A 24,073-nucleotide genomic window follows, 5' to 3' on the forward strand; every position below is an offset into this window, starting at 1 on the left:
AAAAGTAATTGACGCTGGGTCAAAAGCTTAAAATCACAGTGGACTTGTGTGATTTCCCAGCCCCCCTTCAGGGTCTTAATGTGGCTGGTGCTGCTGTTGTCACGATATCTGTGTTCAAGATGGAAAAATGTGGGTTTGGGGTGGGAACGGATGGACTTCTTCAGAAAAGTAGTCTTTTCCAAGAAACACAACAGATTGCCACTTCGGAAACGTTCCCCTCCAGCTGACATGTGACAAAGGAAGGGCCATAGATATTGGGTCAGTTAACAAATATTATTTACTGACCATAAGATCGAGACAAAGAAAGACCTCATTATATTTTTAAAAAAGAAATTGAGCAAAATACATTTTTGCAACACAATATCATTAAAGTAGAAGTTAACATAAAATGTCCAAAGAAATTAAGTTTTCCAGCTATTGAAAATTAAAAACACTGTCCTGATGAACTCTTCTTTCTCTCAAAGATGAAGTCAGCTCTCCAATCGAAAGCTCTTTAGAAATTCATTATAATGAAGAACCTTACATAAAAATTTGTGGTAACTTTATTTTTATATTCTAAGGAAATCAAGAGGATGAAATTCAGAGATAGTAGAGTTATGAATCACAAAAGAGAAAAATAATAGAATTGATAGAGATACTTGCAATTATTTCTTTTAAAAAATCAACATAATAGGATAACTTTTGGCTTTATGATTATGTCATTACCTAAAGAAAACAAGAGAGAGAGAAAACCATAAGATTTTATACCAAAAAGCTATCAACTTCTGGTTATAGATGTCAAATTGAAAACCTATTGTATTCATTTCCTTGAACGACTTCTAAAATTTCAGTAAAGTAATAAAAAGATTATTAATCTACAAAGGGAAAAAGAAGAGAATTAGAGACAACATAATATTTGTGATGTCAACCATCATTTTGAAGTTGGGAAGAAAATGTTATAAAAGGATTAATTCAGGAATATTTCCAAGAATTGAAGGATTAGGGTCTAAAAGTTGCTCAGATTACTGACTTAAAAGAGGCCTATTGTAGGCTCATGATTATAGCCATCAGCCAGAAAGCACCATGCATTTGAAAGCAATTCTGGGAACTAGAGGACAATACTACATTGTCTTGAAAATTCTCAAAGATATGGTTTTGCTTTAGAGTTACATACCAGCTAATCTAGCAATCAAACACCAAGATGGAATAAAAACATTTTCAGGCATTTAAGTTCAGGAAGGAAGAAGTTGGGGGGGGGAGAGAAAGGAAAAGGAAAGAAAGAAAGAAGGAAAGAAATAAAGAGAGAAAGGAAGGAAGAAAGGAAGGAGGGAAGGAGGAAAAGAGGGAAGGAAGGAAGGAGAAAAGAAAAGAAAAAGCAAGAAATTAAACTTCTATGTATTTTTTCCTCAGGATGAGGAAATTGGATGTACTCCACCAGAATGATTTAGAAGGAAACCCCGAAAACAGAGAATCCAACACCAAAAAGTATAAACGGAGAATTCCCAGTATCTCCTATGCTGTAACCATAGAGAACAATCAACCCAGACGGGAGAAAGAGAAAGGAGGACTCTAGGATGGAAACCTTTATTAGGAGGGAGGTAGAGAAGGAAGAAAAGAAAGGGAAGAAGGAGAGAAACGAAGAAAGGAAGGAGGGAGGAAGAGAGGAAACTGAGGCAACCTTTGTCTGTGTAGCTTAATTATCAGGACTAAGACCTGATACCCCCTCTGTCAAAATAATTTGGTTCTTTTTGCCCAGGAAAACAAGGCAGGAAACTAATAAATAATGCCACTGTTTACTTTAGGGAATTTTTGAAAACTAATTTGTCTGTGAAAATCATTTTTCATTTTGGCAAATAGCTCTTCAATCCAAAAAATAAATAAATAAATGCAAGCCACTCATTTATCACACAGCAGTATACGTACCAGGACCCACTCAATGGGCATGGTTTCCCTGTTCTAACCTGTTTTTTCACTAACATTGCCTAATCCCAGCAAATTCTCAACTTTACATCATTTGAGCCCAAATGCCAAAGCCTCATAAATATCCTCCACTAAGTTTCCTCTCGGAGATACTATAATAACTCTGTCAAGGTGCTGTTCTCTCTCACACGAAAAGGTTTCGTGAACATCTTTGCTTGATCAGCAGGTTATTCTGGTGTGTGTGTATGTATAAAGTGTGTGTGTGTGTGTGTGTGTGTGTGTGTGTGTGTGTGTGTATCCGGGAGGAGGGAAGGGAGGCAGCAGGTGACAGAAGGACAAAACCGGTTGGAGTTTCTGATGCACTGGAACACACAGAAATAACATCATGAGAACTTTACAGATGTGTTCGAGCAAATGCGTTGTAATATGTTTTGTACACACACGTATGGAAAGTATTAGAAAACTATTCACTCCCAGAAATGTAATGTAAGAAATAAAGCATGATTATAATGCATTAGCTGAGTTAGTAGTCAATAGTATCATAGTAGTTTCATTGTTGTAAGGTAAAAACTGAGCTGGGATTTAGTGGAAATTATGATATAAATGTTGGGAGCGGGGAGTGGAGATATGGGAGAGATATTAATAGTATAAGAACATTAAATCCTGCTCTACTGTGATAGGAAATTGGAAAAAGAAGGAAGAGTGGAACATGTACAGGAAGGCAAATAAAAACAACAGCAAAAGGTAAAAGAGTTCAAAGCATTGCCAAATCAATGGGATCCAAACCCTGAGAATAATGATCTAGCCTCGCAGCTAACTGAGAAGGCTGCAGTGACATTGTGTGGTAGAGGGGTCAGAGGTAGCAAGTGCAAAGGAGACTCTTGGTCTCTCTCTTTCTCTCTCTGCCCTTCTCCCTCTCCATAGAGAGATGTTTGGAAATATATCCCCCAATTGTCGGCAACAGTTATTTTTGAGGATGTTTTTTACATTCTTCTTAACTTTTGTTCACAGATTAAATTTTTATAATAAGCATATATATACATAAATACATGTATGTTTTTATAAAAATAACATTTTAAAAAAGAATAAAAATTTGAGTTGAACTTCAACAATAACAACATGAAAGAAAGTTATAAAATAAACAAAATAAATCTAGCATTGATTCATGCAAAACTGCAGGACAAGCTGAGAAATGAAGCTTTCCTATTTGTGCAGGAAATATTTAATAGAATAAATGGATTTTGCGAACAGCCAGTCTGTCTCTGCCTCAGTTTCTTACCGCAAGAGAACAAATACGTAATCAGATGATTTGAGCATGTAGCAGTGAGGACCCTGTGCCTTTCTCACTGCGGTACTGCAGGAATCATAAATAGCTTTGACTGATATTTTAACAAAACAGAGTTCATGCAAGTGTCAAGTCATCTAAAGAAATGCTTATAAAACCTACAGGATCCCTAGAAATTCTTTAGTTCTACCTGGATATTAGAATTTTGGCAGACAGAGCTGGTGGAACCATTATAAGCATTGCATAAAATTCTTCCAAGCCCTCATCATCATTTTTCTTCTTAATATCTGTATGTTCCTCTTCCCCTGATCAGTAATTACATATACTGCCAAAAGTTGAGTTCAAACTCTGGAGCTTCTGCAGAATTTCTGATGCTGCTGTTATGAGACTCTGGAGCCTCTTCGGAAGAAACAAATGAAAGACCCTCAGTGTGTACGGTCACAGGCAGAGCTTCTACCCATGAAATACCTTGTAATTTTCAACTGGTACTGAATATGATCAATGAAACATTTCTATGAGATTGATTTTATACAGGATCTTGGGAAATTCAGCCTCTCAGCAGATCATCCTTTACTGTCTGCCGATGAAATATGATAGATTATTTGCCTTGTCTGTGTGATTCATTAGTGGAGGGCACAGAACATCCAAGAGCTTCTGCTGGGCCCGGGGAGAAGAAGGCAGATACAGATGTGATGCTTGAAAACTTTCAAGATTGTCTTTCTCCCACAATCACCCATCACGGTGCACGTGCGCAGCCACAGAGCTCTGACCGTGGGGTCATGGGTTCTCTCCCCTGCTCACCATCCTCCTCACTTTAGTGCCACTTTTCTTCCCAGGGCTCATTAATTCCCTGAATGCTGTTGGGCACCGACACGTGTTTACAGCAGCACCGTTTGCATCTCATCCCTGCCCCCATCCCAAGGACGTGAGGATTCTACTTTGACAAAACGTTTACTGGTGGAACATAATCAATTTATAATAAGCCTAATTGCTTCTACAACTAAGCATTACTGCCCTCGGGGGGGAAAAAAACAACAACAAAGGTCTTTATTTAGGTGTCTCAGGAAGCAATATTATGGCACAGAAGTCAGAACTCTCCTATGACACTACATTTGGTATACTTATATGCTTAACAAAAGCCATTGGAATTATCTGGCAGTTTTTCCAGGGAAACGGTCTACTTCACTAATTAATAACACATACTTTGGTATCAAACTGTCTGAATTTGCATCTACCAGTTACTAGCAATGTTGGCAGAACAGGGATATTATAAACATACTTACTTCAGAGGACTGTTGCACGGTTTAAATGAGATAATGTATGTAAAGCTTCAACAAAATCTTACGACATTTAAATGTTGATGATGATGATGAAATCCTGATTCAACTCAGCACTCTGTTTTGTTTCAGTTGGTAATTTCTACCATGGTTATTCCCATTCCTACCGTTAACTGAGGAATTGGGCTAAAGCTCTGTTTCCAAAAAAACCATTTGTTACATAAAACAAGGTATTTAAAGAGATATACTTAGCCACAAATGGGCCAAGGTCCACAGAACATGTTTGTTTGTGAGGCATTGTCATGAGCTGATTAGGCACATAACCTTTACAGAAGACAAAAATCTCAAGATTCTGTGACCAAAAGCTTGGCACTTGTCCCCAAGGCCACATCAGAAGAATGAGGACAAGTAATATGAGGAGAAGGAAAGAGAAGTTTATTAATTTTCCAGCAAATGAGGAGGTTGGCAGACTTCCATCTCAAAATACCAACGTCCTGCCTCTGAGCAGAAGTACAAAGCTTTTAAAGGGGCGGCTTTCAGCTTCAGGCTATTGCTGTTTAATTATAGTTGATGGTTCCAGCTCTGATTCATCCCACCTGGTGACTTCCCCCCCGACAATTCCCTTGAGCCATCTCCTGTGGTGCACAGAACAAAGGACACTCCCCTGCCCTCCCAACCACTGGCCTAGGGCCGGGATGCAGGCTTTAATTCCCTAAAGGAGTAGGGGGATGGTGAGAAAGACAAAGCATTTTTGCCCTTTTTCAGGCCATTCCCCCAGTTACAATTCTAACCCTTGCTCTAAATATTTACTATGTACAAGGGGCAAGTCACTTATTTACTCTCTGTTGCCTCCCACTTCCCCTAACCATTAAATGCAGAAAAAAATGACACCTTCCTCATAGAGTTGACCTAAGCTCTGTCAATTTCATTGATACAAACTGAAACCTTTTGTCTGAAGCTGAAACTTTCTTGCAAAGTTTGAGGTAAGTAAACCATTGTTCACAATCTCAATATCTGGCACAATTTCCTACATCAGAAATTACTCACATCAGGACCCCTTCTGGGAGTGAGAACCTTCATTGTTTTTTCCAGTGAAACATTTATTTATTAACTACCATGTCCTGAGGAGTGTAATAAGGGTGGTGGTAGAATGCATAAGGCATGACTAGTTCATTGAGAAAACTTCCCATCTGATAACATAGTAAGACAGGGAAAGCTGGGGAGACTGAGATGCAGCTTTGTCTCTGAAGGATCTTGGCATGTTGTTTCACCTTGGTTGGATCCAGTTATTTCACTTTTACTGGTTGCCAATGTTGATCTAATTCTGGGGTCTAATCTTCAGGTTATACTTCTTAAATCTTCAAAATATTTCATTTCTACTGGCTCTATAAGACTTTAGACTCTCATACCATTATTTCATTTCCTTCATTCCTTTCTTTCTTTCTTTCTTCTTTCTTTCTCTTTCTTTCTTTCTTTCTTTCCACATTTCCTATTTTAAATAAAAATATCTCCAAGAGATTTTAATACATGTTATCAGGCAATTCCAACCCAATATAATTTAGGGTCACCAGAGCTTCACTACAACTGGGAAATATCAAGTGCTTGAGGGAATCAGAGTTTTTCTGGAAGCAAGAAAGGGGAGAAAGGCGTAATCTGGAGGGTGAGGCTGAGCTTTGGAAGTCACTTTTTAAACTGGCCATGGGGACATCCAGAGGCTGGGAATTGACCCAGAGTTACTAGAGAAGAGAGGAATGCCCAGGTGAGGAAGAGCAGTGGAGAAGTGTTGCTGGAAGTACTAAGAATTATGTTTTTTTTTCAGTTCAATTTTTTAAAAATGCTAAAAATGGAGAAACGAAGGGTGGTGGCAGGCTGGGGGAAAAATCTGCATTGCCAACTCTGTTGTCAATATAATCTGGAATGTCATTCAAGAAATGTGCATTGAGCATTTATTATATGTGTAGAGGAGCGATATAATTTTTCTTCTACTCTTTCTGAGTTCTAAACTGAGACTCCTTGTAACGAAGGACATTAATATGAGAAAAACGTACAGACATTTATTAACGTGATACCTCATATATACATGGGATATACCCAGAGAAATGAGTAAATCTCAAAAAGATGTCTTGGAATTCAGGTTTAAATAGGACCTTCAGTTGAAACAAAAACAGGAGGGTAGGTGGGAGACGAGTTACGGGCAGGGGACAGGGAAAGGCAGGTAAATCGCAGTGAGGTGTGTTGTGGGGTTTCAGTGCCTTCCCCACTGATGCAGTTCGCTTGGGATTTCAGTCATTCTTCCCTTCCTCGTGCAGCTCGGAGACACCCTCACAAGTGGAGATTTCCTTTAAAGATGAAAATCACCTTTACAAAGGGAACTTCTGCTCTGTTTTCAGAGTTTCTTCTATACCTGCTGTTTCTCAAAATAGTCAGTTTAAAACAATCCCTGTGCTAAACAGGCATATTTGGGGGGTGGCGTATTCTGGTCTCCTGCATATGCCCGGCACTATACTAGGTGTGGACAACACCAAGGTGCAAAACCAGGTGTCTCCAGAAATGTATGTTTTTGAGCCTCTTTTCTCTTTGGCAGTTGGGTGTAGCGCAGGGTTCTCAACCTTTTCTTCCCTCCTTAGCATTACTGTGGGATAATGCAGACAACACTCAGAAACAATGATTCAATTAGTGCAATGATTCTCAGTGGAGCATCTGGAAAAGAAGGCTCTGGAAGCAAGTCGGTTATACCTGGAGCGTGGTCAGGGCACAGTTCGGTGTGTGAGGTATGTGTAGTTTGGAAATGGTCCCTATGATTTTGATGTTTATACGTAAGGGCAGAGATGCCTCATGGGGGCGTCTTCTCAGTCACTTCCTTTATTAGGATAACTGTTGCTACCAACCAGACGGGTCTGCTGGCCTGGCGCAGCGAGGCCAGACACTGGAGCTGAGGAAAAGGCTTCATCGCAGGGCACCAAGGGAGGAGTACAGACCCGGACTCCCTGGTTGCTTACGAGCCAGGGTTTTAAAGGGAGGCATACATTTCAAGCAGACAAAATTTGAAATCAGTACATGGAGGTTATACATTGGCTTGGCTCCAAAAGGTGAGATATCCTAAAGTAGGGGCCTAGGGGTCATAGGTAGATGCAGGGACTTTTGAATCACCGGAAAGGAATGTTTAGATGGGTGTGACTGGCCACAGGCCCCTCGGGGAGAAACTGACAACAAAGACAGGCTATGAGAGATCAGTTCCTCAGTTTCCCCCGTCTGCATTTTCTATCTGATGGCTGTTTCTGAAAAACAACTTGAGAATATATGTGAAGTCGCCACAGGGAACAAAAGCACCTGGGACTCTTGCTTGCCTGGAGGAGCACTGTGATTTCCACTCACTTGTTAAGTCCAGCTGGGTGCTGGGACTTCCCCTGAGGGACTCTAGATTTTCCTTTATTTCCATCCCTGGGGGGCCCAGCAGGGACTCAGAATAGTCCCTGCCCTGTCTCACCATGTATGAAAGAAACCAGCTCCCGTAAACCCCAGACCCCAAATCCCCACACTCCTGGCCCTTTCTCAGTGTTCATAACTCCCTTGGGTCAAAAAAGAAAATGGACAAACACATGCTTCACAATCACTGATTGAAAATTTGCTCTCCCTGATTAAAACCTTCCCTCCATCTAACTTGCATGTGAAGCTGTTCTCTACTGTCAACACCATCAGGAAATCCTGTTTACTGCTCTTTTCAAATTTGCTAAACCTTAGTCCTCTGTTTCCTTCGCGTCCATCCTTACCTAGCTTAGATTTCAGCTCCGCATTTTAATAACAATCTTGCAATGTCTAAATTCGCTTGCCTTCCTGTGATTATGTCATACCTCCTGGCAACAGCCCCACTAAAAATGATGACCCCAGTCCTGTTTTTTCTCTGCCTAAGATACACTTTGAGCTTGTTTTCTTTTTAGCACTTAACACTCTTTTCTCTCTTGCCCATACTGCTACAGTATCCAATCCAGCATCAGGTTAATTTTAAATGAATTGGGTCACCATTAACTTTTGGGGAGCAATTTCTAACGTCTCTGTCTCCTTATCACATTCCGTATATCCAACGAATCATCAGCTTCTATTGATTTTAACTCATCCATATCTTTGGGGTAAAAAAAAAAAAATCTACAATGAGTCTTCTCAGAGCCAATCTAGTACCAATCAAACCTATCACTCACATGTCAGCTGGATGACTTTCCCTCCAGCTGTAGTTACAGTTGCACCATTCTGAAGAACAAATTGCTAAGTGGATGCCCATTGCAATATGGCGGACATGAAGGTACTTAATGCAGCCTACAGGCTGCACGTGATTTGCTGTGCACCTTGCTCCTCAAACTGATCTTACTGCACTCCCCCTTCTCTGTGTCCCTACTATATGTGGGTCTGTTTTCAGTGTCTCAAATGTGACATTTTTTCTTCTGGATCCTCAGTACATTTTATTGCCTGCCTGGAATGCTCTTCAATTTCTTCCTTTGATCACCCCCCACTCACTCTTCAGATTTCATGTCCATGGTCATATGGGGTGATGGGAATTTTCCCTCCCCCTGAAGGTTTGAGTCTGTGGAAATAAACTGGCAGTGGATGCTGTGGCTTCAATATTTGACCCCTCAAAATCTGATGTTCAAATGTGATCCCCATGTGGGAGGTGGGGCCTAATGGGAGGTGTGTGAGTCACGGGGCTTGGTGCCATCTCTGTGATAATGAGCGAGTTTTTCTTGCTCTATTAGTTCCTGAGAGAGCTGGTTATTTTTATTTTTTTATTTCAGCATATTATGGAGGTATAAATGTTTAAGTTACATATATTGCCTTTGCCCCCCGCCCCCAAGTCAGAGCTTCAAGCGTGTCCATCCCCCAGATGGTGTGCATCACACTCATTATGTATGTATATATCCATCCCCTCCTCCCCACTCCCAAACCAACTGCCACCGCCCTTCTGTCCCCGTCTCACCAGGTGATCTCTGCACTCACCATCTCCCCTTCCCCTTCCTCCATGAGTAGTGACGCAGCGTGAGACACTCACCATAAGCTAAGCAGATACTGGTGTCCTGCCTTTTGTACCACCTGCAGAACCATGAGCCAAATAAACTACTGTTCTTTATAAGTTACCCAGCTGCAGGTATTCCTTTATGGAAACACAAATGGACTAAAACAGAAAATTGGTACCAAGGAGTTGGGTGTTGCTATTAAAATACCCGAAAATGTGGAAGCAGCTTCAGAACTGGGTAATGGGCAGAGATTGGAAGAGTTTGGTGGGCTCAGAAGAAAACAAAAAGATGAGGGAAAGTATAGTTTGTAACCTCCTAGGGATAGGTTAAGTGTTTGTGACCAAGATATTGATAGAAATCTGGATAGTAAAGATATGAGATGAGGCCTCAGATCATAACATAACGTAGGGAATGGCCTGAAAATAAACAGCAAAGAAAATATTTTCTGTCTCTTTAAAACCTTCTGAGGTGTGTCCTTTGTTCTTTGTGCTACAGGAGATGGCTCAGCAGAACTTTCCAGATGGATGGAGGCCTGAGCGGGTGGAGGTCACAGGACTGTCTTCACTGGAGATGGGACAGATCAAAATATAGCCTAAAGCTGAGAATCCACCCTTAAAAGCTCTGTATTTGTGCTCATGATTAGGAATATTGGTACTTTAAGACAGGAGTCTGCCATTTTCCTCGTTTGCCAGCAAATTAATAAACTTCCCTTTCCTTTTCCCCAAACCACTTGTCCTCCATCTTCTGAGGTGGCCTTGAAGACAAGCACTGAGCTTTCAGGAGCGGTAATGAGGAACTTCTTGGGAACAGGAGCAAATGTAATGATGTAGCAAAAACACTTGGCTGCATCGTGTCCCTGCCCTGGGGCTCTGTGGAAGCCTGGATTTCAGAGTGACGACCTGGGGATCTGCTGGAAGTAATTTCTAAGCAGCAAAGTGTTCAAGAAGTGGTGTGGCTGCTTTTAATGGCTTGTAATCAGATATGGGAGTAAAGAAATAGTCTAAAGTTGGAACTTATAATTACAAGGGAAGCAGAGCATAAAAATTTGGAAAATTCTCAGCCTGGCCACATGGAAGAGAAGGAAAGAACGTTTCTAGGGAGAGAATCCAAAGACTGTGGAGCTACCACCTGCTGGAGAGATTAGCACGGATAAAAGAAGCCCAGTGCTAATTGTCACTAATAGTCAAGACAAAGGGAAAAAGGCCCCCAAAGCATTTCAAAACCTTTCTGAGTACAGCCTAGATTGAGTACTCTTTATGCGTTCTTACAGATTCAATTTCCTTTACTTTGAAATGTTTTGTAATAATATGCACATTCTTTTAATTATCTCATTTTCCCCCTTCTCACTATGATGTCAACTCCATGATTCAGGAGCCGTGTTTATTTTGTTTTTCATTGTTTCTTCAGTAAGGAGTGCCATGCCTTTGATATAGTAGAAGTTCAGTACTAGGTAGAATCTCCTATTTCATATTGCATTTGTGATATTTTTCTTTCTGGTCTAGTACAATTGCTAACAGCATCATCCCCTTGTGAATGTTAGTCAATGTTAAACCACAAGAATTCAGTGATCAGTGGGGAATTAATTGACTTGCTTTGTTTAAGAGACCTACCTCCGTCTCACCACACGTAAACCTACCCTTTGGGAAATTAGGTCTACTGTCCAAGAAGGGAGTTGTAAACAGTCTTTTATTTTTGTTAGGAATCAAAAAGTTAAGGCTGTCAAGTGAAGATCTGCTCTCTTTAAAAGACAATCAATAAATAAGCTTCTATTTTTGTTTCAAAGTCCATACCCCACTGAAATTGCTCAGTTGAAAATATTAGAACTTTTTAGAATTTGAAGATTAGGAATATATGAATATATTCATGGTAAGATTCCCCAGGATCAGAGGGAAAAAAAAGAGCTGAGAGTTCTATAATGAACAAAACTGTTAGTCAGTCAAGATGCAGTGCCTCTGGGGCAGGATCGGACAGGTGTGTGAGCAAAAGCACAGAACATGAAGAAAATTCAGAAAAGTAGTACTAAGAAAGTGAAGCCACCTTCTTCCTAAAGCCTTTGTTATCCTAGGACACGATTTAGGAAGATTTTGCTCTGAGGTCGTCTGGCAGGAAAGAAGAAATAGCATTCACCAAAACGCTATGAGTCAGCAATAACGGAACCTGATTCTCAAAAGGGAGTTAGAAAAACATCATATTTGGAAATGTCTCCAAATGCAGGTGGTTATTTCCTCTTATACCTTTGAAAAGTGCAGGCTTCATCCCACTGTTGCTGATGCTTTAGTATTAATAATTCTCAAAAGGTGGTGCCATTGTCATGCTCAGAGAATCAGAAAAGTGTCTGATGGGAGAAACCAAATTCTCAGGTTTACTAAGGATGCCTCAGGGTCCCTTTATGATGAGAGATTCACAGGGACGGGCTCAGTCTCCAGCCCAGAGAGTTGCTAAGTTCTTTGTACCTCATTTTTCAAACTAGAGACGGGCTCTGTGGCAGATTAAAGATGTCATCAAATCTTTGACATTCTTCCCTTCTAGAGGTGGTGTCTATTTCACCTCCCCTTTATCCTGGGCTAGCCTGTGGCGCTTCCACCAATACAGTCAGTGGAAGTGATGCTATATCAATTCTGGAGCTAACTTTTAATCAGCTTAGCAGTTTCTGCCTTGCGCTCTGGGGAAGCTCTGAGCCGTGAAGTAAGAGATCTAATGACCCTGCAGCGGAGCCCACATGGAGAAAGCCTGGCACTTCGGGCATAGGAAGACAGAGAGATTCAGAAGAGCCTCTCATTATATCCACCCTAAAAAGGCACCAGGCATGTGAATAATGGACTAGCATAATGACATCATCAACGAGACCAGATGGATACCGGCCCAGCCACCAGCAAAATAACACTGAGTCGGTTACCCCATATGGTGAAGAAGAATAGCCCCATGGAGCCCTGCCCGAATTTCTGACCCACAAAATTGTGACATTAATAAAATGGCTGTTATTTTATGCCACCATGCTCGGGGGCAGTTGGTTACACAGCAATAATTAAGTGGAACCATGTGGGTGGAAAGTTGATAGGTGATCCAATCCAGCACCAAAGTGTTTATGAAACTCACCTTTGACTCTCCTTCTGCCTATATCTTGTCACTGAGCGATTCTTTATAAGGGGGACTATCTCAGATTTAGAGGTTAAAGGTTTTAGACACTCATCACTAGAGACGTCACAGCCTTCTGACCTTGTCTCATTCCCTGAGATTCTAGTCCAGCAACTAGCTGTAAATGTGCGTGGTATACCTTGTACAAATCTGCTAAAACTTTTAAACATAACATAGATGAGATGCCAGAGCAAATTGATAAATTGAATAGAAGGAATCCACTTCTGGAACGGCAGTGAGAACATTGGCGACCCTGCTGTCCCTCTAACACAACACAACTAGGCATGCACTGCATAAGCACATTGTGACAACAATGAATCACATAACATGGTGGTTCTATACGATTATAATACTGTGTTTTTATTGTACCTTTTCTGTGTTTAGATACTTTTAGATACACAAACACTTAGCACTGTGTCGCAGTCGCCTCCAGCATTCAGCACAGAAACGTGCTGCACGGGTTTGTAGCCTGGGCGTGACAGGCCGCACCACACGGCCTAGGTGGGTAGTGGGCCACGCCATCTGCATTTGTCCAAGTACACTTTAGGATGCTCACGTCATGACAAAATTGCCTAATGACACATTTCTCAGAGCATATCCCTGCGGTTCAACAATACATGACTACACAGGCAAAAAATCTAAAGTCATCTGGCTTAAAATTCTTGTCCATTGACCAAAGCCACATAGCAGCCTGAAAATCATCCATCCTAAAGAATGTATGACACTTCGTTATGGGGGGAGGAGGTGTGTGAAGTTTTCTCCTGGAGCCCTGCACACTCCCTTCCCTGCCCTGAGCATGGCGTGGGCGACAGGCCAGCAGCACTGCAGCAAGAGAGAGAGGTGACCACCTCTAGATCTTCTTTAAAAGCACCATCTTCAGAGCACAGTAAATATTGTGTCCAAATTTGCAGCTTCCTGGGAAATTTTTCTTCTCAGAGCATTGTGGCTATGTGATTTGACTCAGAGCTCAGCTCAGTGGAGGCAGAAGGAGGAGGAAGCTTCCCCCAGGGCATTATCAACACAATAGCAATTCCCAGCAACATTTCAGCTGCCTGCGTGCAAGGCTATGATTTTGGTTGAGGCAAACAAGAGTCTGGCTGGGAATTTAAAAGGAAACCCAGGAGAACTAGACACCCATAGAGCACTTTGAAAAGCTCCCGCATATTTCTGTGGGTCTAAAAAGCAGTGGGAGAGCTCAGAAAAAAACCTGGGAGAAGAGAAGGCACCAGCCACTCCCCGCTGGCTAACTTTGAAGCCACATAGGAGCAGGAACTGAAAGCCAAGGCTGGTTTGTAAACTGCCTGTAGTTTGAAGGCTTGCCTTCTCATTCAGATTCCTTTTGCAAAAAAAATAGAGATAGAAAGGCAAAGCATTTAAGAAAATCTGACCAATCATTGGCTGACCACATATTGACTACTAGGAAGCCATCCTTAAAAATAAAAACAAGAACTTAAGATAAAACATAACAAAGAATTCAACTCAAAAGCCATGCTCTGCTGAGAATACAAAATCTACAGAATTAGTCTGAGGAAGTCACTAAGCAAATAAGCAGCAATAAGAAAAATAACAGCAGCAACTAGAAATTGGCCACAATAAACCTTGGAGAACAGAGGAATCTGATACCAGTATTGCAACAATATATCTAAAATGTCCAGTTTTCAACAACAACAAAAATTATGATAAATAGAAAAATGTGGCACATATCTAGGAAAAAAGGGAGCTAACATGAAGTGTCCCTGAAAATGTCCAGATTGTAGTTTTAGTAGACAAAGACTTTAAAGCAGCAATTATGACTGTACAAAGAACTAAAGGAAGGCATGCCAATGATCCCTGACCAAACAGAGAATATCAGCATAGAGACAAATTATCTTTTAAAAGATCTGCAATTGAAAAGTACAATAACCACAATGAAGTATTTATTAGAAGGACTTGATAACAGATTTGAGCTGGCAGAAGAGAGGATTGGTGAACTTGAAAGCAGATAACTAGGTATTATCCAGTCTGTGAAGAAGAGAAAACAATGGAAGAAGAGAGAATACCAGAACATGAATCAGGCCTCAGGGACTCACCAGAAACTATCACATGTAACAACATATGCATCATGAGAACCCTAGAAAAATAATAAAAATGTAAAGGAACAGAAGAATATTTAAGAAATGATGACTAAAATATTCTCAAATTTGATGAAATAGTATGAATCTTCACATTTAAGAAGTTGTTTGGGGAAAACACCCAAACCACGTTTTTCCCTTGCTCACGCTGCAACAATCAACACAGAAGAATTCTGTGACCACATGTGTGGGTTTTCCCCATACACCAAACAGCAGACACCAGCCGGGTGTCTTCTAATTAATTTCTGGCACTTTCTACCCTGAGACAGCATCAGGTCCCCAAGGTTGAGGGCTCAGTGCCCAAGATGGATCCCTTGCCCCCACCAGTCACAAGTCTGGGTCTCCACAACTTCTGACCAACTGGCTTCCCATTGGGCTTCCCATGGCTCCCTCTCTGGGTTTGATTGATTTGCTAGAGCAGCTCCCAGAACTCAGGGAAACATTTACTTACATTTATCAGTGTATTACAAAGGATATTTTAAAGGATACAAATAAATGGCCAGATGAAGGGAGAACAGGGTGAGGTCTACAAGGGCCCTGAGCACAGGAGCTTCTGTTGCCATGGAGTTGGGTACATTGCCCTCCTGGCAGGTGGATGAGTGTTTGTTCCCCTTCCTGTCTGCCTCCACCTGTTAAACTCTCTGGAGGCTCTTTGAACCCGGAACTCTTGATTTTTATGGAGACTTCATAATGTAGGCATATTTGATTAAACCATTGGCCATTGGTTGATCAACTTAAACTTCAACCCCTTTCCCTCCCTGGAGGTTCCCTAGTGGGGCTGAAAGTCCCAACCTGGAATCATGCGTTTGTGTTTCCAGTGACTAGGCCCCAACCTAAAGCTGTCAGTCAACATTAGCACTCTGGAAAGTCTAAGGGTTTTAGGAGTTATATGTCAGGAAAGGAGGATGAAGACCAAATATATATTTCACAATATCACAGAAGCTCAACAAACTTCAAGTAGAATAAACTCAGAAAGACCCATACCTAGACATATCGCAATAAAATTGATGAAAATCAAAGAAAAAGAGAACATCTTGAAATTAGCAAGAGAAAAATGACTTGTGTTGAAGGATCGTCAGTAAGCTTAATGATGGACTTCTCATTGGAAACCAGGGAGACTAGAAGACAGTGGAATGACAACGTCAAAATTTTGAAAGAAAAGCAGTTGTCAACCAAGGTTTCTATATCCAGCTAAACTCCCTTCAAAATTGAGTGGGAAATGAAGACATTTCCAGAAAAATAAAAACTGAGAACTTATTACTAGCAGATCTGCACTACAAGAAATAGTGAAGGGAGTCCTTCAGGCTGAAAGGAAAGGACACTAGATGTTAACTCAAACCCACACAAAAAATATAACATCCCCAATAAAATTAACTGTATAGGCATTGTAAAAAGACAGTATAAACATATTTGTATTTGTAACACTTTTCTTATCCTACTTTAAAAGACAACTGCATGAAGCATTAATTATAAAACTGTCTTTAGATGCATATAATATTTAAGGATATAATTTATGTAATGATAATTGTACAAAGGAGGAGGAAAGGAATGGAGACATATTGGAGCAAAGCTTTGTATAGTGTTAAAATTAAGTTAGTACTAATCCTAACTAGATTGTTTTCAGTTACACCGTCAGCTCTCCTAGGTCTCCAGATTGCTAATTGCAGATCTTGAATTTCTCAGGCTCCATAATTATATGAGCTGATTTCTTATCATAAATATATGTATACATGCACACATACACACACACATATATACACAAACACACACACACACACATATCTCTCTTATTGATTCTGTTTCTTTGGAGAACCCAGACTAACACAATGATCCACAAATTCAATGCAATCCAAATTCTGTCAAAATCTCATTTATGTTTCTCTGCTCATGCTCACTGTCCTGGCAGCAGGTGCAACCTCAACGCTCAGAACAGCACCTAGAAATTTGTGGCCCTATACCTACTGCAGAAATGCTCTGCCAGCAACCGCATCCTCTGTGCCAAGGACCACACGCCCATCCAGATGAATGCAGCAAAGGGTGGAAAGGTCATGGGCAGAGTTCACAGCCAGTTTAAAGCCTGTGCTATCTGCGGGGCCATCCGCAGGATGGGTGAGTCACATGACTCCATTCTCCCCTTGGCCAAGGCCAACAGCATCATCTCAAAAAACTTTTGACTGGAGAGAGTCATGGATGTGAAATATTTGTCATAAATAAATAGTGAAAACCTTCCCCCAAAACTCCCACCTTTTTTTTTTTTTACAGAAATTGACACATTGATTCTAAATTCATATGAAAATGCAAAGTATCCAGAATTGCCAAACTATCTTGAAAAAGAAGATCACAGTTGCAGAAGTCACACTTCCTCATTTCAAAACCTATTGCAAAACTACAACCATCAAGCAAGTGTAACACAGGCACAAAAATCGACATACAAATCAACAGAATAAAATTGAGAGTCCAGAAATAAACTCTTCTATTTATGGTCAATTGATTTTTGACAAAGATGCCAAAACAATTCAATGGAGAAAGAATATTTTCCTCAACAAATATTCTGGGACAACTGTATATCCATATGCAAAAGAATAAAGTTGAACTTCTACCTCACACCACACACAAAATTAACTCAAAATGAATCATAGACCTAAACTCAAGAGCTAAAAGTATAAAACTCCTAGAAGAAAATACAGAATAAATTTTGTGACTTTAGATTAGCAAATGGTTTATTAAATATGATGCCAGAAGAACAAGTGACAAAAGAAAAGGTAGATAAATTTTACTTCATAAAATTAAAAACTTTTGTGTATAAAAGGATACCATCAAGAAAGGAAAAATATGCAAAGTATTTGTAAACCATATATCTAATAAGGTACTTGTATCCAGAATATATAAATAATTCTTAAAGCTCAACAATAAAAAGGCAAATAAACCAGTTTAAAAATGTATGAAGGATTTGAATAGATAATTCCCCAAAGTGTCCATTAAACACATGAAAAGATGCTCCACATCATTATTCTCCATGGAAATGCAAATTGAACCTACAATGAGATACCACTTCACACTTACTAGGATGAATAAAACTAAAGAACATATCGTGTGTTGCAAGGATGTGGCAAAATCAATGCCAGTAGAAAGATATGCTGATGCAGTGACTTTGGAAAATTGTTTGGAGTTTCTCAAGATGTTAAACATACAGTAATCATATGACCCAGAAATTCTACTCCTAGTCATGCACCCAAGATAAATAAAAATTTATGTCCGCGTAAAACTTATACACAAATGTTTACAAACAGAATTATTCCTAATAGCCAAAAAGTAGAGACAACCTAAATGTCTGTCAACTGAGGAATGGATAAACAAAACGTGGTATATCTACAATGGAATATTATTCAGAAATAAACAAGAATGAAGTACTGACACAGGCCATGCCATGGAAAACCCATGAAAACGCGATGCTAAGTGGTAGAAACCAGTTACAAAAGCCACATGTTGTGTGATTCAATTTATGTGAAACGTCCAGAATAGGCGAATCCACAGCAACAGAAAGTGGATCTGCTGTTGCTAAGGGCGGGTGCTATGAGAAATGGAAGATGGGGAGTGACTGCGATTCACGGGGGTTTCTTTTTGGCTTCTCGAGATGTCCTAAACCTACTCTGTGAATCCACTAAATATGCTGACTGCTAACGTCCATACCCCTTAAATAAGTGGATTCTATGATATGAGAAGCATATCTCAATAAAGTTATAAAAAACAGTATGAGAAAGATTAACCAAACTTCTGAGTGATATTATTGGAATTATTGAACTGATTAGTAATTTACAGCTGGCCTTTTCCCTGACAGAAATAATTAACCGTGGAAAAACCCAAAGACCCAGTTGTGCATTCAGTTCTTCATCAAGGTTGGCATATTCTTCCTGTAACTGCAATTGACCAAAAAAATAAAGCCCTTAAATAAATATGGATCCAAAAAGCATTTGTTTCTTCTCACGTTGGCTTTGGCCCTATCTTTGTCCACCTCTGTGTTCTGCCCTTTTCCCCTTCAATGTTAGTAGCTCCATTTCCGACACCAGCATCCAAAACTCATGGACACGCTGGAGCATTTCTCCCGTTCTGCTGCCCGGATTACAGTGTCTGCTTCTCAGACTTGTTGGCTTCGACAGGGGCCCGTAGGCAGAGGCCAGTTAAATCAGCATCATGAAGAGCTTACCCTATACCTTGCCCTTGACTCGACCATGTGTTCTAACAGATAGTCTTTTTTTTTAATTCTCTCTTGCAGTTGTCATTTAATGGCTCATCTCTATAGCTTTATTTATAAATGAAAGAAGGAAATGGTGACAGAGGGATTTCAGAAGCTTTTTAGCCTGCTCTTTCCCCTTTGCTATGCACTAAGTGGGTGCTGTGGGTTCCCTCACAGGGGCAGGAACTGTGACCACGGCCCAGATTGCTTTCCCGGATAAGGATTTTCACTGAGCTGAGGATGTCTTCTTTCTGATATCATCTAAATGAATAAGCAGCTAGATTTACAAAAATTAAAGAAATCCTAATGGGGCATCAAAAAGAGCCACGTGAGTGTGAGTTGGAATTGATTTTCCGTGAATCGAACATGTTCCTAAATGGTCAAGGATGGATGCAACTCTTGCATTTTATATCGGATTATTTCAGAAACAGCAAGCCCAGGATCTGATTTAATTTGAAAGGTAATAAAATTATATTTCTCTGCAGATTCTCCAGGTGGTAGAAGTAGATGAGGATGTTTTATTTATTTATTTCTTCTTTGTTTTCTACCGGTCCTCCCTAAGTTAATTTGACAGAAATCGCTTTTACGACAAGACAGCGTGTGATAGGAATTGCATCAAGGATAATGAAAGTGTCAGACAAATGGCAAGATGTAATTGGAGTAGCTTGTTTTCTTTTCTCCGAAATTGTAATACATTTGACAAACCAAGATGTCGTGTTTGCTGTGACAACATAGCTAGGGCAATTCTCTGAGAGTACTAGCTAGTTGATACTAATTAATAACAACAGGAAAAATATTCAAAGCAAGAGTTCTTGGTGGCATATAGGAGGATAAAATTGTATGACCAAGGCTAAAATCAATGTTTTTGTTGCATATCTTAAAAATGAAAACAAGAAGGTTTCTGTTTAGCTCTGAATAGTTGATTATATGACCTGAAACAAGTTTCTTTTGAATTGTTTTTGCATACATTATACACACACACACTATATATATATATATATATATATATATATATATATATATATACACACACATATATGTGTTTGGTTTGAGGGGGATTTTTGTTTGGTTTTGGGTACCAGGATTTTTTCTAAATCCTGGTTCCAAAGGTCAGTTGTGTATGTCTTAATAAGCTCAACACCTGGTTGTAGGAGCTACAGAGCTTGAGGGTTTTAAAAAAAATCCCCTTTATATCAAATATTAATATAAAACAAAAAATAGAGATCTAATTGAGTGTCTTCAAAGAAAAATCATAACCTTTTCTTTCTCTCTCATGTACAGGTGTCAGTGAGACCTGTCCAGGTCAATGGAGAACTGTCTTCCAGGGACCCATGTTTCAAGTCACTGCTTTGCCACGTCCCTTATGGTGGTGTCATTGTCTACACAGTGGAAGGTGAGCCACTGTCACAAGAAGAGAGAGGATGTGCACAGCCAACGACCAAAGCCCCAGGCTTGGAAGTGTGCACATCACGCCTGTTCTAATGGAAAGATCACAGTCACATAGCAAAGGCATCTGGAAAATTTAGTCCGGCCAGAAGAGGCCATAATGCCCAAGAAATAGGGGAGACAAAATTTTAGTGGCAACTCACTTTCCCTGAGAAACAAAGGAAATTGCAAAAGGACAATAATCACTGTATTTCTAATGTGTAAAATAAACTAAAAAATTAAAATGAAATTTAATTCGATTTAAGTCTTTGAAAGGAAGGCTCTTTGGCACAAGACAACTTTTAATGTGCTCACTTTGCATAAGATCATAAAAATTTAAAATAAAAAGGTTATAAGTTTGAAAGAACAATAGAAACACATTGAAAATGTGATGCTCTACAAACTTCAAAGCAAAAAATAATTAAACTGTGGACCAAGAGATACCCTCTGTGGCTAATTACTTTCCAATTATGGTTATCAACAATCACCCTCAAATGAGTAGAGTCTAAATTCTGTGGCATTCTATGCACATTCAGTATCATAAATACCCTTTCTTGGCAAATTTAAAATGTCTAAACTTTGCCTTAGCTAATGTACATGTGGCTCTGCCTTGAACAGCCCCAGCTAAGGGCTGAGGTTTCAGGTCACCTTAAAGATCTTTTAAATTATCTCTAGGTCCCTTTCCTTTCAGAGAGATTCTCGATGTAGAAGTAGAGTTTAATGGTAGATTGGCATTATTACTGTTACCACTTAATAATAGTAACAGATGATTATTGACCAGAAGGACACAGGAGAATCACAAAGGAAAAATGCAAAATACGTGCCTTTGTCCAAAGTCCAGAGACACCACTGGTTCATAGCTCTCTGCAGACACCAAGGCTGCACATCTTATAAATTCAGAAGCCTGACTGAGAATCATTATTATTGCAACTCCAAGAATAGAAAAGTGTAAAGAATTATTTTTTCCCCAGATGTGAGTGGTCTAGAAGTCTCAGAGGCCAAAGTGATTTGGACAGAGGCTATTAGCAGCGAGAGCTAGAGAGGGAAAAAAATGGACACAGAGAGACAGCACCTGCCATGGGCGGGTCTTGAGTCCCCATCTGCTGCTGTGTCCCCACCGAATGCAGCATTTGGGACCATCCCCACTTTGCTTTGAAGTTTCTGTTTTCATTCAGGTTTGGGAAATGTCTTCCCAAGAACCCCTTTTACACGTTGGATGATTTCAGTTAGAATGAAACTATTTCTCTGAAAGAAATCCCAAAACTTCTTTGGGTAGGTTTGCTAGCTTTGAACAGATTTGATGCCTCACGGTTCAGGTAAGCACTGTAGCAAATTGGCAAGGTGAAACAGAACAAAATCCCCCTTCCCTTGCATCTCGTCATCCAGCTCTTTTGGAAGGTAGTATAGAAAGAGAGTTCTTCCCATCTTACAAAACTTGTCATTGCACCCAATAGACAAGTGGCAGCATCAGGGGGATATTTAGTCCATCAGCTTCTATCCACAAAGTCCACCAAGCCACACTAGTTCAATCTACCCCACACTGTAAATACAGGAGGTCCCTGGGTTAGGGACGAGATACATTCCTGAGAACCTCTTCAGGTCAGATTTGTATGTCACTCGGATCCCTGATGAACAGCACATATATGGTAATAGTAATAATAACAATAATATAATGACTCATATGAGGTAATAATAATACAGTGTAATACTGTAATAATAGTATACTACCCCTGTATTGCAATAATAAGTTATAGAAACTATTGTGCGCTTTCTTTTAATTCAAACAAACAGAACATAAAAACAAACTCATAAAAAAGTTTAGAGAGAAGATAGGAGAAATTGTAAAATAGAATATTAAAAGTTAACACCTAATGCAGCATCACTGCTAGGCTAATAGGAATGTTACCTTTATTTTGATCTTTTAACCAAATCAAAAATAACCTTTCCATTTCAATAATGAATCCACCACGCTGCTTAGGAATAGCGGATGCTTTCGCTGGAGCTCCGCCTTTCACCTGTCCCATTGTTCTCACTGTGTCCTTCCTAATCACTCCGACAGCTGAGCGGCTGACGCCTGATGCTTCCCCGGTGGACGATGGCATCTGGCTTTCCTCCGAACACTCAATCATTTCTACTTTCGTGTCCACCGCAATCAGCCTTCTGTCCCCTGCAGGCTCACCTGGACTTGCAGTAGACCTTCGCTCTGCAGGCGTGGTCACTGGGGTAAACACACACTCACAAAATCAACTGAAACAGTTCAGACGAGAGTGACGCGTGCGCAGGCGACTATGTGAGCAATGGGACTAGCCGCCTCCTCCACACAGGTGTGTTTACACGGGCAGAAAAAGCTAGTGCCCGAATTATGAATTTAATTATTGAGTTACAAATTGTGGGGAGCCTTGGGAGCCCACTGATAAGTGAGGAATGCTGTCATTTGGGTCACCGGTAACCCGGGGACTGCCTGTATGTATTCATAGCATATTATTAATTTAAACATTTTATTAATAACTCATGGTATGAGAATTTTTAAACTCTTGAAACCAGTTAGTTAGCCTGCCTGATTTTGTACACCTGTCTTGGACAAAGGGAACGTCGTACTTAGAGGAATTGAGAAAAATGGAGTCAGGAAGCAAGAATCTAGGCCCCCGCCTCCCTCTCTTCCTTCTTTCCTCTCTGCCCCTCTCTTCCCTCTCTTTCCTTCTCTCTTCTTCTAGCTCCTTTGGAACATCTGTCTCCCGGGCACTTTTTCCCATTGGATTGTGTCACTACTTAGTGGCGGTGAGACGAGTCCCACCCAAGCAGCCCCTGCAGCAAGCGCTGCCCGCAGTGCCCAGTGGCTTGAGTGGGGCCCGGTTTACCTGGCTTCCAAAAGGACAGTCCTGCCATGGAAGGCAATTTACTCATAGAATCTCATCCTGTAGTTTAATATTAAAAAGGAAACTTTTATACTTTCAATAGTGATGAGTATACTGTTGTCCACATAGAAAACTATTTATCTTTCAGGATTCTGTTAAAGTCCTCTAACATTGTGACATGTCCCCTTGAAGACCTTTCCCCTGCTCTGCACTATTTCCTGCATTCTTCTGTTATATGACTATTTTTTGCATGCCCATCATCTACTCTGGACTAGATGACATCCAATTTTATGTCAGCTACAAGTCTGGTTTAAATATTTTTTGACTAACTGAATGATTAAACAAATAAATTGACACTTAAAGCCTTTTGGGGGGGGAGTTGGTCAAAGTGGTACAAGTAGAAGCTAATTTTTCTCCATTTTTCCCCTTCAACTTGATTAAACAAGTACCGTTATTACCTAGTCTTCCAAATTTCAGGGCTAAGGTATATTACTGGTAAACATATTCCCTATTCCTTCTCCTGGGGCTTAGAAAAGCAAATAAAAAATGTTGCAGATAAAGAAAGTAAAACTATTTGAAATGGAATAATTTAAGAAATTAATAAATGGTAGCATTTTGTGTGTTCAATGGATTATACTTTTTAATCCATTTCTTAATTTGACCTTGACAAAAACTCTTTGAGGGAAATAAATTATTATTTCACCATGCTGTGCAGAGGAAAGGTAGGGATATTAAGGCACGTGCCAAGGTTGCATAGCAAAGAGATTTCAGATTCCCAGTGCAGAATTCCATTCACTGTCTCCTTACAGATACCAAGTAAGAGGGCTAGTTGACACATTTAATGAAGAA

General features: G+C 40.1%; 1 protein-coding gene across 1 annotated transcript; it reads left to right on the plus strand.

The window, feature by feature from the left end:
* Nucleotides 1-1,390: 1,390 nt before the first annotated feature.
* On the plus strand, nucleotides 1,391-16,884 carry LOC123626343 (40S ribosomal protein S21-like). Its single transcript, XM_045535243.1, has 2 exons — nucleotides 1,391-1,498; nucleotides 16,651-16,884. The coding sequence occupies exons 1-2, from the start codon at nucleotides 1,391-1,393 to the stop codon at nucleotides 16,882-16,884; spliced, it is 342 nt and encodes a 113-aa protein (XP_045391199.1).
* The last annotated feature ends 7,189 nt before the right edge of the window (nucleotides 16,885-24,073 follow it).

This window comes from Lemur catta, chromosome 22 (assembly GCF_020740605.2).
Source record: "Lemur catta isolate mLemCat1 chromosome 22, mLemCat1.pri, whole genome shotgun sequence".
In the NCBI taxonomy this organism is placed as follows: Eukaryota; Metazoa; Chordata; class Mammalia; order Primates; family Lemuridae; genus Lemur; species Lemur catta.